The sequence below is a fragment of the Micromys minutus genome (genome assembly GCF_963924665.1).
Source record: "Micromys minutus genome assembly, chromosome: 1".
In the NCBI taxonomy this organism is placed as follows: Eukaryota; Metazoa; Chordata; class Mammalia; order Rodentia; family Muridae; genus Micromys; species Micromys minutus.
Genome location: NC_137969.1, coordinates 127,131,690 through 127,149,739, shown reverse-complemented (window position 1 = coordinate 127,149,739; position 18,050 = coordinate 127,131,690). Strand labels below are relative to the sequence as shown.

The following is an 18,050-nucleotide window of genomic DNA, read 5'->3' as shown; positions in this document are numbered from 1 at the left end:
TGTTCATGACTTCAAATGCTATGTGATGATGTGATAATATTTTTAGCTCTTAGGTTGGTGGAAGCTGTACATTCCTAAATGACTTGACCACAGTCACAGGATATTAAGTTAGACATAGAGGTGGACAAGCAATGGCAATTACGATGAGGTAGATAGCCTAATATAGTTTGGACTTGAATTTGCAACATTGTCTCCTCTACACATCATTCTCCTCCTCTTTTCATTGGCTTGTAGAAAGTTCTGTGTGAGGTTATAGTTCTCTCAGGAACTTTTGTTCACTGAATTTAAGGAGTATAATACTCTCTACTGACATTTCTCTCTCTCCTCTCTCTCTCTCTCTCTCCTCTCTCTCTCTCTCTCTCTCTCTCTCTCTCTCTCTCTCTCTCTCTCTCTCTCTCTCTCTGTCTGTCTGTCTCCCTCTCTGTATTTTTTTTTCTTGATCCAATTTATTAGCTTTTTTTTTCTGATTTCTTTAAATTTTCAAATCCCCTCTTTTTTCTTTGTTGGGTCTTTCTTTGATTTATTCAATTCATTTCCAGACTCCATTTCACTATAAAATAATGGTATCAAAAATGGGTCCTAACCTCACTGAATATTCTTAACTGGCCTGGAAAGCACATTACACTGTTGTAAGCCTTAAGTTACACAGAATCCCTGAGAAGTACAAGATAGAAGTACATCTGCTTTCACAGTTTTCATCTTAAGCAGAGACTGTAATATGTAAGCAAATTTTACAAACTGTTGGGAGGTATCATTTTATATCACAAAGTAAAGAAAACAGTGGAGTGCTTGTGCTCAGTTATGGCTCAATGGGAAAACAATCTGATGTTTAAGAAATGGCTCAAAATATTATTTTGCTAAGTTTTAAGAAATGGGCTAGCATGGAAATATTTGTTCAAATAAATAGGGAGCACAGTATCTTTCACTGAAGTTAGAGAGTAAAGGAGGTGGAGCTATGATCTCTCAGATGCTTGCAAACACCAACCATGTTTTATGGCTATTAAGGAAATCAGTGAAACAGACCAACAGATAGCATCAGAAAACCAGAAAAGGATACTCAGTGGCTAACAAGTATGTACATTAGGGATATAAAGGGTTTGACATTAGCTTCTGGTGAGCAACTTAGATTCTAGTCAGTCAGGAAGTGAACTGACATAGGTCCATTAGTGACTTAAAGAGAGGCGGGGCCTAAAAAACACATGTGGAGTAGCAGTTGAGGCTCTCAAGAAATCCCCTGCAAAACAGTGGCAAGAACAGTGACAAGAACCATATAATTGACTGTCAGAAACCTCTAGATATTAACCAGAGTCTTGCAACAGTCCCAGTCCCATTTAGAAAAAAAATGGATGCATTACAATAAGTCAATTGGTTTCCTCTGGCATTTTAACTTTTATCATCCTGCCCACTTATCTCTGTTACATGCTCAATTTGAAAACTATGAGCCTTGTAACTATTCAAATCAGGAAATTCAACACCCCATGAATCACATCTCCAGTGAATTGTTGCTCTTGGATTATGATGCCATCCTCAGAGTTTGTCTTCCTTTAACTTGGCACTTTAGACTTTGTGCTGCTACCACTATTCTCAAGACATGTGCCAGGTGGGGGGAAAGTCATAGTTTTTGTTTTGTTTCACAGATATTTTATCAGAGACACCATCTGGAATTAACAAGAACCTGATTCAAGAAAAAAAAGTGAAAAGAAAAGGAACTAAACCTAAGATGATAATTGGAAGAGAAGGGGACTTAAAATTTCTCTTGTATTTCTAAATTCTTTTAAAATTGTATTGGATATTATTTTTATTTAAATTCCAAAAGTTATAGCCTTTACTCCCACTCCATCTTCCCTCCACTTGTTTCCATGAAGATCCTCCCTCTCCCAACCACCTTCTCAACCTCAGCACCTTGTCATTCTGCAAACATGGTGAAAATAAGCCTTCACTGGAACAAAGGCCTCTCCTCCCACTGATGCAAGACAGTGGTATCCTCTGCTGCATATGTACCAAGAGTCATGGGTCTCTCCATCTGAACTCATTGGTTGGTGTTTTAGTCCCTGAGAGTTTGGTTGGTTGATAATGTTATTCTTCCAATGGGATTGGAGACCCTTTCAGCTCCTTCAGTCTTTTCTCTAGCTCCTTCATTGGGGAAGCCGTGTTGAGTGGTTAGCTGCAAACATATATCTGTATATCTATATCTGCATGACTCTAACAGAGCCTCTGAGGAGGCATACATATCTGGTTCCAGCCAGTAAGCACTACTTGGAATGAGCAATAATGTTTGAGATTGGTGGCTGCCTATGGGGGCAGGGGATCTCCAGGTAAGGTAGTCTCCGAATAATCTTTTCTTCATACCCTGCTCCTCTATTTGTCCCTGTATTTCCTCCCATGAGGGCTTCATTCTCCCTTCTAAAAAGGACTGAGACATCCAGATTCTGGCCTTCCTTCTTTTTGAGCTTTATAAGATCTGTGAATTGTTTTTGGTTATTCAGAGCTTAGTGGGCTGGTATCTCTTACCAGTGAGTGCATACCATGTGTGTTCTTTTGTGACTATGTTACCTCACTCAGGATGATAGCTTCTAGTTCCATATATTTGCCTAGAAATTCCATAAAGTCATTTTTAATAGCTGAGTAGTACTCCATTGTGTAAATGTACCACAATTTTTTTGTATCCATTCCTCTATTGAAGGACATCAGGGTTATTTCTTGCTTCTCGCTATTATAAATAAGGCTGCTATGAATATGGTGGTAGTGCAGGTGTCCTTGTTATATGTTGGAGCACATTTTGGGCACGTGCCCAGGAGTGATATATCTGGTTCCTCAGGTAGCACTATGTTCAATCTTCTGAGAAACCAAAAGACTGATATCCAGAGTGGTTGTACCAGCTTGCAATCCCACCAACAATAGAGGAGTGTTCTTCTTTCTCCATATTCTCACCATGCCAGCATCTGCTATCATCTGGGTTTTTGACCTTAGATATTCTGACTGGGATAAACTGGCTGAAAAAAGTCAAAATATCACTATTTTCAGATGATATGATAGTATACTTAAGGTAACAAAAAAATTCCACGAGAGAACCTGATAAACAACTTCAAAATGTGGCTGGATATAAAATTAACTCAAACAAATCAGTAACCTTCCTCTACTCAAAGGTTAAACATACTTAGAAAGATATTAGGAAATCAACACCCTTCACAAAGGTCTCAAACAATATAAAATACCTTGGTGTGATCCTAACTAAGCAAGTGAAAGATCTGTATGATAAGAACTTCAAGTTTCTGAAGAAGAAAATTTAAGTTCTCAGAAGATGATAAGATCTCCCATGCTCATAGATTGAAAGAATCAATATAGTAAAAGTGACCATCATGCCAAAAGCAATCTACAGATTCAATACAATTTCCTTCAAAATTCCAACTCAATTCTTCATAGAGTTTAAATGAGCAATTTGCAAATTCATTTGGAATAACAAAAAACCCAGGATAGTGAAAACTATTCTGAACAGTAAAAGAACATCCAGGGGAATCAGCATCCCTGACCTCAAACTGTATTACAGACCAATCCTGATAAAATCCACATGGTATTGGTACAGAGACAGGCAGATAAATCCATGGAACAGAATTGAAGACCCTAAAATGAATCCACACACTTTGTTAATTGATCTTTGACAAAGGAGCTATAAACTTTCAATGGTAAAAAGACAGCATCTTCTACAAATGGTGTTGGTTCAACTGGCAGTCAGCATGCAGTAGAATGCAAATTGATATATTCTTATTTCCTTGTACAATGTTCAAGAGCAAGTGGATCAAAGACCTCCACATAAAACCAGGTACTCTAAAATTAATGTAGGAGAAACTGGGGAAGACCTTAGAACACATAGGCACAGGGGAAATTTTCCTGAGCAGAGCACCAGTGGCTTATGTTCTAAGATATAGAATCAACAAATGAGCCCTCATGAAGTCACAGAGTTTCACTAAGGCCAAGGACACAGTCCAAAGGAGAAAATGGCAACAAACAGATTGGGAAAGGATCTTTACCAATCCTACATCTGAGAGAAGGCTAGTATCCAATGTATACAAAGGTCTCTAGAAGATAGACTATAGAAAATCAAATATGGATGCCTTATCAGAGATTCAGACAGAGTCATAATGATACAGTTGTATATGCTTACATTGGACTAAACATGGGGTCGCCAATGAAAGAGCTAGAGAAAGGACTGAGGAAGCTGAAAGGTTTTGTAACCACATGCAAAGAGCAACATTATCAACCACCCAGAACCTCCAGAACTCCCAGGGACTAAAACACCAACCATTGAGCACACATGGGGAGAACCTTGACTCCAGTTGCATATGTAACATCAATGGAAGAAGAGGCCTTTGGTTCAGTGAAGGTGCATTTTCCCAATGTAGAGGAATGCCAAGGAAAAAATGTGAAGAGGGTGATTGGGAGAGGGAGCACCTTAATGGAAGCAAATCAGGGAATTAGGGTATGGGAGGGGGGAGGCAATAACATTTAAAATGTGAATGTGAATACAGAGAGTATCTAATAAAATAATAAAAAAAGATAAATTTAAACAGATAACCAGAATGGAGTATTATAACAGGTGGTACCTTATCAAATTTTGGCTGCTTATGAATTTGTATTCAGAGATATTTTATAGAACTGTCAAACAGCACAGAAGAGTTTACTCTTCATTTAAAGGGTGCCAGGTGATGGGCATGTTCCCAAAGGTGTCTGTGTCAAGGTACTGCAGAAATATCAGCATATCCATGTTTGTTCATTGATTTCAAATCTTTTACTTATCATACTCATGTTTATTATTACAGTACTATTCACAATAGACAAGATAGAAAATCAGAACTGATGTTCCTCAGCTGTTGATTTAATAAAGAAAATACAGTGTATATACAAACAAGAATTACAGTTAACCATAAATAAATAAGGAATTGTATTGTTTGAAAAACGTTAATAGAACTGGAGGCAGATCATAAAAAACAATATGGTACACAGTTAAACAAAAATTCTCAACTGAGGAATACCAAATGTCTGAAAGGCACCTAAGTAAATGTTTTACATCCCTAGTCATCAGAAAAATACAAATCAAAAATACTCTGAGATTCCACCTCACACTAGTCAGAATGGAATCGTTTTTTTAAATTATTAGTATCATTAATCTTTTTTACAGTCCAGTTGTTATGTCCCTCCCATTCTTTCTTCAGACAGTTCCTCATTACATTCCTCCTCCCCAATCTCCAAGATGATGTCCCCACACCTCCCCCCCCCCCAGATACTCTGCTAGGCCTCCCCCCTGGGGCCTCAGGATGTTGATTTTCTCTCATTGAGGCTAGACCAGGAAGTTTTTGGCCTGCATATGTGTCAGGGGCCTTGGACCAGCAAGTGTATGCCACCTTGTTGGTGGCTCAGTTTTGAGAGCTCATAGTTGTTCAAGGTAGTTGAGACTGCTGTTCTTCCTATGGGGTCACCTTCCAGCTCTTTTGCAGTTCAACCACTGGGGTGTCTGAGATGTCAGTCCATTAGTTAAGTGCAAGTGTTTGCCACCATTTAAGTCAGCAGCTTGTTGGGCCTCTCAGAAGACAGCCATGCTAGGCTCCTGTCAGTAGCACACCACAGCATCAGTAATAGTTTCAGGCCTTGGAGCCTCTCCTTCAAATGAGCTCCAATTTGGGCCAGTCACTGGAAGTTTTTCTCCTCAGTTTCTTCTGCATTCTTGGCCCTGCAGGGTTTTTTTTTTTTTTTTTTTTTAAGGCAGGAACAATTCCAGGACAGAATTTTTCCACACAAAGAGCCATATTTATTTCAAAAAACTGGCAAGGTTTCTATCTTTCATTCAATGTGGCCTTGATTTCTGTGTCAACTGGAAGTGAAGGCTAAGGCAGGGGTATAAATCACCCAGTAAAGTTGAAGAATTTATTGAATCTCTTATACATTATTTCAGACACTGCCTCTGAACCAAGAGACTTAATATCTCCGTAAATGCAAAGTAGAAATAATATAAACTTTGTAGAAATGGTCTTACAAAAACATAAAAGAGAAAAGTAGTAAAAGTAACAAATGGTAGGGTGGAATGGATTTCTGATTTTTAGTTACCATATTACATTAGCTAAAACCTCAAGTTTCAATTCATGAAAGGGACCAGAAAAACCTGTTTCATAGACACAAAAAATGACGTGTGGCAGGCACTGACATCCAAACAACTTAATATTCCACACACTTAAAAGCAAACTGGAAGTTGTAATGAAGCTGAGACAACAGTCCAGTTAATGATTTTCTGTCATAATTTTTTCTTCTTTCATTTGTAACCAGTTAACTTGACTGAGAGCATGTACCTCTAATCTGAGGATGTGCAATGCATGTGCTCCTTGACTCAAGCAAAGTGTCAGTGGACAAACCTTGGCAAATTATTAGTATTAATTTGATGTTAATTCCATTTAAATACTTTTGAGGAGGCTGAGGTAAGAATCTTCTGTTTGAGAAGTAATGAAACCACTCACAGTTCTGTCACAGATATAAAGTTAATTTATCTACGAATATAACTATGAGTTTACCTAAAATTAGCTGAAAATTAATTTACCTAAAAATATCACTATGAATCATAGGCACACAGTGAAAACATTTAAGAGGAGAAACAGATAGGTAAAATATAACATTTATGGTCCTGACTCCTCACATTTCTCAATTTCCAAGGAAACAGAAGACCTTAGATGAGTAAAAACCAACTAGAACTAATAAATGTCTATAGTCCATCTAGGCCAATAACAGAATACAGATTGTTGTTAACTGCACAGACATCTTCTGTGGCCTGCAACAGGCATGAATAAATGCTAGAGAAGCTGGAATGTGGGGCATCTTGCACTCTGATGTAGATGCCTGGAAACTCTTCAGGTTTAGTACACAGAATGGAAGGATGAGAGGTGGGCTAGTTAATCTCTGTAGGAGAGCTGACTCAGTTTGCTATCATCTGAGAGTTAGGAAGCTTAGTGTTTTCATACATTGGTTTTAGCTAAATATCAAAGATTCTAAGTGTGTTTGCACATCCTTACTGAGGTAGTTTTGACATTCCACTGAGACTGACCTGGAGAAGGCTTGGCCATTCCAATAAGAATGAAGCTTTAGGATCTTTGACAAGACCATGACAATGTATATGACAATAATACAAAATCATCTACTCCCCACATGTATCACTCTCTAAGTGCATTGCATTTAGACCAACAGTGGCGAGCAATACATTTAAGAAAAATAAAATCGCAAGTTGTGTGCTTTTTAACCACAATGGATTAAACTTAGAAGTCAAAACCAAAACTAACTTGAAAAAGGGAGGAAGTCACACTCAAACATTCATACAAGTGCCTACTTTCACATACACAAGGGTGTCAGCTTGCACACACAAACACACACACGCGCACACACACACACACACACACACACACATACACATATACACACTCATATGCACACAGATATACATATACACAAAGACATACATATACACACCTCCACACAACCATGAATGCAGCATATATATCTATCTCTATCTCTATCTCTATCTCTATCTCTATTTCTATCTATCTATATCTATATCTATATATATATATCTATATCTGTATCTGTATCTGTATCTGTATCTGTATCTGTATCTATCTGTATCTGTATCTGTATCTGTATCTGTATCTGTATCTATATCTATATCTATATCTATATATCTATATCTATCTATCTATCTATCTATCTATCTATCTATATATATATATATATGCAAAATCTCAAGGAATAATATAAAATGGAAGTTTAAAACATTCATATATAAATAAAATTACCATATTACTGAGAAAATGCATTTATTACCTTATTTAGGTTTACACCTTTGACCCAAGTATTGAAGAAGCCAAGGAAATAAGAACATAGTGAGTTAGAACATAACTTCAGCTACAAGAGAGATCCAGAACAGTTTGGGATACAGTGTCAGAACTTGCCTGAAAAATAATTCATTAAATTTCTTCCATAATAAATGCTCTAAAAACTAGGGATTTAAGAGACTCTGCCTGATGTCATATAGGTCAAATGAAAAGATAAATGAGATTCATGAACAATCAATGAATAAGTAATAATTATTTCAGAATCTTGGTGAAGGGAGAAGTGTGACTTGCTACTACACTGAAAAATACTGAGTCCTATAGTTTTAAAGAGCAAATTTCATATTATTTAAGTTGACACTATATAAATATTTTACTAAAAGTCAAAGAGTAGACTATAAATACAGAGAATGGAAGCAGTATCCCCATACCATTATCACCATTACTCTGGAGTAGTAACAGTGGAACCCATGAAAGGTCTTTTTAGTATAGATTTCTATAAGAGAATTAATATTCAAAGGATGCATGCCATTAACTACACCTTCATTTGCCTTAATCTAGGTTATCTGTTCATCTGGATACCACTATGTTTAAAATAAGAAAATCCTTCCTGTCTTCCCACTTTACATTAGATATGTCACCTAAATCCTCAAACCCTTTAAAAATGTAAGGCTGTAGTGTCAGTCAAATGAAGGGGAGAGATTAATAATGACCTCATACTCCAGCCACTGAAAATTCTGTAGTGACTGAATAAAAATCCACAATCACAAATACTTATCCTTTTATAGTCCCTTATCAAGGGACTATAAAAAATTGGTTTGCATGTGTCAGTTGGGTTAACATACTTCTAGAAGTGCCCATTGTGAAAGTGTTTTTATTAACATGAAATTGAAAAATATGCTAAACAAGATTCTTCAATCTTCAATACTGTTCAATATTTATTGAAATTTCGCTAATATAGTAACATATTAGAAGTTTTAAATGTAATATGCATTTTGGAAAATGATCCATATTTATTTTCCAGTTCAGCTACATATAGCCAGGGCTGTAGCAGGTTTCCTGGACTCTAACAATGAAGTAAGGGGGTAAGAGTCTTGACTAACTGAGTGGATTGCTTGGTCAGACTTAAAGGGTTGCCTACTATAAGTTCATTTGCTGTTATGTAAAAGCTCTCTGAACTGTTTTATGCTATTACCTATTCTCATTTCTAATCTTGAGTCTATCCCAACTATTTTAGAAAATAATTTTAGAATGTTTCTTTTTCTTCAGGGGAAGGGTGGGAAAGGTGACATTACAGGGAACAAGCACCAGAATATTATCAATCTTTTCTGAAAAACATGGTTTTGCTCTTGCAAGATGTAAGAAATGTCGTTTCTTTTCTTTTCTTTTTTTTAAACTATGAGTTGTACTATAGACTGTATTATACAAGACAGGCTAACAGCTATTAAGTTCATTGGAAGTCATCTTGACAAGCTTTTAAAGGCGTGCTCTCAAATTTCCCCTCATGTCTCAGCATCTGTTTACCTTCAATATCTTCCATTTTCATGCGGGTACAGAGATCATTTGCTTCACTTCTGGTCTTGAAAGAACTGTCTGTGGTTGTCAGATCAAAGAGTCAATTTCATTAACATTACTTTAAGAAAAAAAAAGAGACAAATCAGATTTTTGTTTGTATTGACTTTTCTTATTTTGAAATTTATTTCCTTCTATTGTCTGAATATCTTTTGCAATGATTAGAATGTACAAAGACTCTTTGATCCAGCATAGCTAGATTTATATAGGGAATATAACATTTCTTTTTTTTAATTGAATAATTTTATTTTAAAAACAAAGATAAATGTACAAATTTTAAGCATTTTTGCATAAAAGTATACAAATACATATTTGTCAGTACTTGATTTTTTTAAAGGTTTGATAGTACGCATTAAAATCTTACTAGTTACAATGAGCATAAAGTACATGTAAAACAGGATGTAACCTGGAAATATTCAAAGTTTTATTGGTGTGTAACAATTAAGCATAATGGTTTTTCATTTTCTTTTTTTGTCTTTTTCTTTTTTTGGCTTTTGTTTTTTCTTGAACTTCATATCATCTGTGAGTTGTTTCTGGGGTGTTCAGAGCTTTCTGGGGTTAGTATCTAATTATCAGTGACTGTATATTATGTCTGTTCTTTTGTGACTGGGTTACCTCACACAGGATGATATTCTCTAGATGCATCCATTTTCTTAAGAATTTAGATACTATTCTACAATTTGCATTTCTCCTGGCAGTTCCATGATGCCATAAATATAGGGACCTTGTTCTAATTACAGTTGATCAGTTCTCATTTTGATACAAATTTTTGATTTTTGATCCTGTGTGATGTTGTCTTTATATGCATATGGAGCAGATTAGATTCATGAACCTAACCTAACTGTTTGCTTGACTTTTGTTTGTGTACGACGCCCCCTCACATATATTTCCAGCATTTTGCTGTCTTAGAGATTGATTAGCACACAGAACATCAAAAAGAATGAAACTCGCTCTTATTATTCTTCTCAAATGCGTGTCTTACTGTTAGAAACTACAAAACCTTGTTTTGGTACTACAACTTTTAATGATTTTGCTCCTCTATGATGTCCATTCTTCATAAACATTTTGCTTTGAATATGTTTTACTCTCAGGCATCAATCTTTATTTATTTTTTTAAAATTTAAATTGAAAATAGATAATTTTCGTATAGTATATCCTTATTAGGGTTACTTGCCTTCCAACTTGTCTACCTTCCCATATATTTAAAAATCTGACTAGGGACTGGTTGATTAAACAAGACCCTGCTTCCTGGAGACATCTAATTTCTCACCAATAAATCAGCAGCTATTGGTGGCCACTGTTATTTAGGCCACTGTACTTTAAAATTTCTTGGGTGCAGCCTCCTGGTCATATTTAGAAGACACTACCCTCCTAGCATCATCCGGGGTCTCTAATTCTTACAATATTTGCTGCTCTCTCTTTTGTGATACTTTTTATTCTCTGAGCCTTGGGTATAAGGGTTCCAAGTGAAATAACCAAGACTAAGAAAAACAATTGTCATATGGTCCCTCTTTTCCAAAATCTTTACATTTAAGTATATACATTGAAGAAACTTTAGGAAGAATTCAAGAGATAGGGGGCATAATGGGTTAAAGAAAAGGTACATGAGTTATGAAAAGACCCCAGGAGTAAGAAAAACCGTCGTCTTTTTCTGGGGAGTGAGAGGGAGAAAAATACAGAGAGAAGGAGAAAAGAGAGCTAATGGATACTTAAGCAGATCTGAGAAAATTAACAAATAAATCTTTATTTTTCAAAGGACTTTAAGTATGAGTATGTGCATGTGTGTGCCTGTGTGCTGCTTGTGTGCAAACCTATGTGTGTGTGAAACCTACCTGCAAATTTGTCAGGGGAGCCCCAGGGAGTCTCAGAATAATATAGTGAAATGCCATTGCTCTATTGCACTTGGTTGTGTCTCTGAACATGAAGTTAAGATGACTTTGGAAACTAGCCCAGAGTGTTGACACAGAACTTGGTGGAATCAAGCCAGAGAACTGTGCTGAAATCTTCCTCCCTATCGACTAGCTTACTTTCATAGTATCCAAATATGCATTGCAAGCTGCCAAGGGAGAAAGCAATCAAAATTCCTATCCAACTGTAGAGCTTCCAACCACACCAGTGACCTAGCAAGATTATCCTAGTAACTACTGTAATGGCATCTTCATCTTTATTGTAACTAACACTGTCTAATCTGACTTAAGTTGTTCTCTCTAGGAAGGGCATTCATGATTGGCTCTGTAAATCCTTCGACCACCCTTGGCTGGAGATGAGAAACAATTAAATAGAGACCTCAAGGTTGAGAAGAAATTAGTCAAGCTTGGGTGAGGAAGGATCCTTGCCAGTATGCAGGATGACTCAAAACCACACCTAGGCTGTTCACTAAGAGCACCTAGGTGTCAGGAGGATGATTTCTGGTTCCCGAAATGCAGAGATCGAGGCTTCTACCAGCAAGCAAATATCTGTTTACTTTGTGACACTCACAGTCTAATTAATGTGTAGCATACATCAATAACTCAGTTTTACCCTGCTCTAATCCATAGACACAAACAAACATGAACAAGAAATAACTTACAGACTGCCATTGACAAATTAGTGCCACGTGACACATACATAATTTTATCTGTGTTGTATATTTCTTTTACTCTGTTCCTTTTACCTCCCTCATCTTACAGATGAGCAAATCATGATCACACATTAGAATTTTGTCATTGTCATCAATGCATATCATTAATCTATACTGCTAGTTTATACTTTGATACATCCATCTATACCAAATCCTCAAATCTCGGCCCCAAATCCACATTTCCTAGTATCAGATATCATATAGATAAATAGTTGACACTGAACATCACTCCCTTGCTGACTTTCCTGTTTCTGAATATTCATAGTTAGAGGCAATGACTATGTGCATATATTATTTGGCAAGTTCCATAAAGTAATAAAGCATAAAGTCATTTTTCTTGTCTTTCAAGAAACCTTAGACACCTACATCCCACTTCTTTGTGACTTCGCTTATATACTTGGGCTCTGGGGCTTATTTTAATTTTCACCTTCTTACTACTAGCTGGTAGATGCTGACAGGTACCAGATGCTGACTTCTTTACCCATTGCTTTTCATGAAAATAAGTAAGAACATTATTCATACCTTTAGCTATGCACATTTTTATTGTCTATCTTCCCCCAACTTTGCTACTCAGACTAAGAGAAATAATCTTTCCTAGATAGAGCAAAAGCTCTTTAATACTATAATTTCTTTTCCCTGGAGCATTTGAATTAGATGTTTATGATACCTGAAGTTTGTCATTCATATATTGAATAAATGAGTGTCAGAATAGTTGTCTTATAAAAGGCAAATTTTGAGTTTAATTTTAGGGTTTTTCACAATAACACTTAGTTGTAGCATATTTTAAGAAAGTTCAGTTCAAAATGGAAAGGCATGAACTTTGTTAAAAAAATTGTGCCAAGAGCATTGAGAGACCTTTTGATCCAGTTGCATATGTAGCTAAAGATACCAGTATCTGGCATCAATGTCAGAAGAGGCTTTTGATCCAGGGAGGGCATATTTTCCCAATGTAGGGGAATGCCAAGGCAATGGAGTGAAGAGGGTAATTTGGATGCACTGCACGTTCATGAAGGCAAATATTGGGGTGATGGGAGTGGGTCAGGGGAAAGGGATAACATCTCAATGTAAATACAGAGAGTCTAATAAAAAATAGTGCCAGCTTTTAACAGATCAGGAAAATAAATATCAAGCACAGGACATTTCTAATTATCGAATCTTGTATTTCTGCACAGCTTGCATTCCTAGATACTTGACCTTATGTATGTCTTTCAGATAGATGGTAGCAGGAAAACAGTGGTATTGATTAATTTATATGCTGAGGTACAATGCAATAAAGTTAATAAGTAAAGTTTAAGCAATGAACTTATATATAGAAAAATGGGGAATAAAAAAGTTAATCGATGTACTTTCACCATGTTTTGATATAGACCTTACAGCAAGTGGAAATACAAAGACAATACAAATCTAAATTTATTCTTGTCTATTTTCCATTGTGGTAAAGTAGCTTGGGCCAGCAGGGAGACTCAGAAATCAGAGTACTTGGGTTTTAAAATTGGACACTGTCTATACTTGATGTGGGTCTTTGACACTGTTTCATAGTTCACTGTGACTCACTGGATATACCACAGAGATTCTACTATATAGCTTTGAAACAAAAATCATTCTATATCAATTTCTTTGAAGAATAGCTAATGCAGTAAAAATTTTAATTGCTTCTAAAATCTGTGTACTAATTGTTCTTTTACTTAAAAGTTGCCTTCTTGTTTCAAAATTGTATGTATAGGTTTCCCTTTGTAAATTAATGCTGAATATTTAATAGGAAAAATGTTATTTTATTGTTCATGTGGAGATACAAGCTTTACAAATGATGTCTTTATGTTTTTAATCTTAGTTACATTGTCTAAGTTCTCAAGTTAATTGATAAATTTTGTTAATTGTTTTATAGTTCATACTTACATAATTTTATAATCTAATTCCCTTGAACATTAGCATTTCAGAATGTAGTAAAGACATTTATAGAGCCATTTTTCAAAAATAATTCAATATAGATTGAATAAGTTCATTTTATTTATAAGTTATTAAGTATAAGGTTATATATGAATATGAGTCACATTTACTTATAATGAGACAATTTGTTTATATTTTATTCTATTGAAAGATATATTGATTTTTAAGCAAAATAAAAATAGTCTGGTATGCAAACTATTGATCTCAGCCATTCTGAAATGACATCTGAAATATTATTTTAATCATCAAATTTGTAATATCAAATAATAACTTTGCTCTATTGTCAGCATTAATAATAAAAAATTGTTTGACTGATTTAATGAAGACAGTTCCTAAGAAGCTATTCATAATTAGCCATGCTATATTTTAAAAGGAATTCTGATCAAGCATCCTTATAGAGAGGAATGTCAAAGTACTTATAGGCATAAGTTCTGCTAGTTGTAAACATTTCTTGGAAAGTGTATCTCAATATTACCTTATCATTCACCTCTGTATTATACCTGATACTCAACTTCTTTTCCATACAGATTTCACTATGTAAAATGTATGTCCACTTTTTTTCTTCCTGTTAGACAGTATTACTGAAGTCTTCACCAACATTTATGTGACCAGTTTTGGCCCTGTCTCAGATACAGATATGGTGAGTTTACTTTTCTTAAAATATTAAATACGTTTCTTAACCTATTGCAAAATGGTGATAATTTATAGTATGTGCATATTTTTATTGTCATAGATTTCTGCATATAAGAATTTCTATCAACATTAGCAGAAAGTTGAGGATGTGTTTCTGATTTTGTGATACACAGCTCTAGGATGTTTAAATAAACTCTCTTTTTCTCTCTTGCTCTCTCTTTTACACACACACACACAATTAAAAATTAATTTAAGAGCATTAGTGATGACTTTATAGAATTAAGGCATTTGCTTGACTTCCGTATGACTGACAAGCTTTATAGGGAGTTGCCTTGAACAAGGTTGGTGTTACATAAGTTGCATTGTTATACAACTTGCACACACAAGACACACATGTAAATCAATCCAAGGAAAATGATAGTGTTGAAGCTGAGTGGGTGATGGTACACCCATTTAATGCCAGCACTCAAATGTAACTTTAGCCATAGTCTAAACAAGTTTTAGGATAGTCATGGCTACATAAAGACACTATGTCTTGAAAGAGTAAAATAAACCAAACAATAAAGAAGGAAGGAAGGAAGGAAGAGAGGGAGGGGGGAAGGAGGGAGGGAGGAAGAAAAAAAAGAAAGAAAGAAAAAGGGAAGGAAGGGAGAAAGAAAGGAAGTTATGAAGAAAGAAAGACAGACAAACAGAGAGAAAAAGTGAAAGAAATAAATGAAGGAAGAAAGAAAGGAAGGAAGAAAGAAAGAAACTAGAGTGTTGACATTACTGGATTTGGTTGCTGTTCATTTATTAATAAATTGTATAAGAGGGAAATTGTTGGAATGATATAAATACTTAATTATATGTAAACGTGTAATAGAAATGTTTCTTGAAATAATTTTTCTTACTGGTCCCAAGTCAGATTCTGTTACATCTTCTATCTTATACTCACTTTGATTCATTTTCCTGAAAGTCCACCTCTTTCCCATACTATCTCATCAACTTTGGGGCTCTCAATCTCTTTCAGGCCTTAGGAACTCTCTACTCCTCATTATAATAGTCTGCATTACAGGGAATGAGAATCATGGGAGCTGACTTTGTTGGTCTTATACCCAGTCCTCCCCACCCACTCCTCTCCTCCAATTTCTCCCCTCACTGGAAGAATCAGAAAAGATGGAAACTTGTGAGTGTTTTCCACCTGGTGATACAAACAAAAGAAAATGTGTACTCTTTCCAGATACTTATGAACATTTTTACTTATTTAATTGGGATCATTCAGCTTCTATGAGTGAGAAGTAACACTTTTAAAATGAAAAGCCTTGTTTTTCCTTCATCTGAGTGATCTGCCAGCTAAATTCTTCTATGACCTGAATGGTACACAGTACTAAAGGGCATGAGGCTGAGACTGGAAGGCTTCACTATGGGGGAGGGAGTTGACACAAAATCTGTGAGGTCTTTAAAATTGCTTAAAAGTTATAATTTAATGACTCTGAGACATAGAGACACCGATGGAGCCACAGGAAAGCATTCTGTTTAACCTAAACTACCCCTCTCTGTGAAAAACAAGTTTTTAATTTGATTGCTTGATTTCATTTTCCTTCATTGTTGGGGATTTACATCAAAGCTAGGGAGTCATTCAACTGCTGTACTACATCCAACACGCAACCTGAAATATCCATCTGTCTTGCAAGTGGACAGGACCTTGAAGTTATGTCAAAGACTTCTCATGTAGTACCACACAGACCAAGTCTTATCGGCTGTTTGAAATTTGGTTTGCATTAAATACTTTTTTAGTTTTAGTGAGACTAGTCATAGAAAATATTCACAGATTCTAGATAGGTCCACAAATAACTAAATCCTATGTAAAGAAAACAGGGAATGTCAGTTTTATGAAACATTATATTGAAAAACATAATAATACATATTATGTAGCCTTAATGGTTACATTTGTGCCTAACTACTATAAAATAGAAAGAAAAATGCTATCAAATTACTCAATAGCAGCAGTTCTTTATTGTACTATGAATATAAGAAGTAAGTTATTGCAGCAAATGTTTGATTTTTAAAGGGAATATTTTTACCCCAAAATCTCATGATTGGAGAGCATATTTATTTATAATCAATTTCTAATAGCCTCATCTGTTTCATGTTTTTATATTTAAAAATACTCAGGGTCAAAGCATAGATGTGCAGTATCAATATTTCTGAAGTTGAGGTATGTTTCTGAAATAAAATGAGAGGAGGGTGAGGGAGAGAGAAGGAGGGAGAAAAGTGAGGAAGAATGGAAACAATTATTTCTGGCAAACTCTATGGAAATTTTCTTTCTATTAGTGATAATACATTTTACTAACTTTCTATCTCTATGCATCTTGATCATTCAAAATCATTCAGACTATCTGGAATTTGCTGTTAAGTACATAGCCACAAAGAAATAAATAATGTTAAATAAATAGAAATTTCACTTAAAATACTTTAGTCTCATCAGAGAATAGAACCCAAGAACTTTTATTTAAAAAATGTAGTATGCTCAAAACATATTCTTATTTTTGGAAACACATACAATTTACAATAAATATTAGAATGTGGTCACATTTCCAACTATATTCAACCTGGATTGATTTGAGCGAATTTATATTGGATACTATTTAAATATTGTTATAGATTCTTTTGTATATTGGGGAGTAAATACGAGTTAGATGTGTGTGTGTGTGTGTGTGTGTGTGTGTGTGTGTGTGTGTGTGTGTGTGTGTGTGTGTTTGGGTTCATGCACACACATGCCGGTGCAAGCTCAAGTGTGCAAGCATACTCATGCTCATTTATTTTTTTCTTTGTGTTTGTTGTCATTTTAAAATATTATTTTACAGAAACTTTGCAATCTCATTAAGTCCCATTTGTTAATCTTTGACCTTAGAGCTTGAGCCATTGGTGTTTTGTTCAGAAAATTTTCTCCTGTGCCTACATGTTCTAAAGTTTTCCCTACTTTCTCATCTAATAGTTTCAGTGTATCTGGTTTAATGTGGAGATTTTTTATCCACTTACACTTGAGCTTTGTACAAGGAGATAAGAAAGGGTCTATTTTCATTCTTTTGCATGCTGAGTGCCAGTTGGACCAGCACCATTTGTTGAATAGGCTGTCTTTTTTCCATTGAATGTTTACGGCTCCTTTGTCGAAAATCAGGTGGCCATATACATGAGGGCTCATTACTGGATCTTCTATTCTATTCCATTGATCCACATGCCTATTTCTGTACCAGTACCATGCAGTTTTCAGCACAATTGCCTTGTAATATAGCTTGAGGTCAGGGATAGTGATTCCCGCAGGCCAAGATCCAAAACTCAGATTACAACAGATGCTGGCAAGGTTGCGGAGAAAGAGGAACACTTCTGCACTGTTGGTGGGGTTGCAAACTAATACAACCACTCTGGAAATCAGT

At 35.4% G+C, this 18,050-nt stretch overlaps 1 protein-coding gene across 1 annotated transcript in view; it reads left to right on the top strand.

The window, feature by feature from the left end:
• The window catches only part of GABRA2 (gamma-aminobutyric acid type A receptor subunit alpha2), a gene marked incomplete at both ends in the record, with an annotated part of 135,697 nt that overhangs the window by 54,609 nt on the left and 63,038 nt on the right, over positions 1-18,050 (top strand). The window contains one exon of the mRNA XM_080908282.1: positions 14,574-14,641. Coding sequence (XP_080764408.1) covers positions 14,574-14,641 — 68 coding nt within the window. The remainder of the gene's footprint in view (positions 1-14,573; positions 14,642-18,050) is intronic.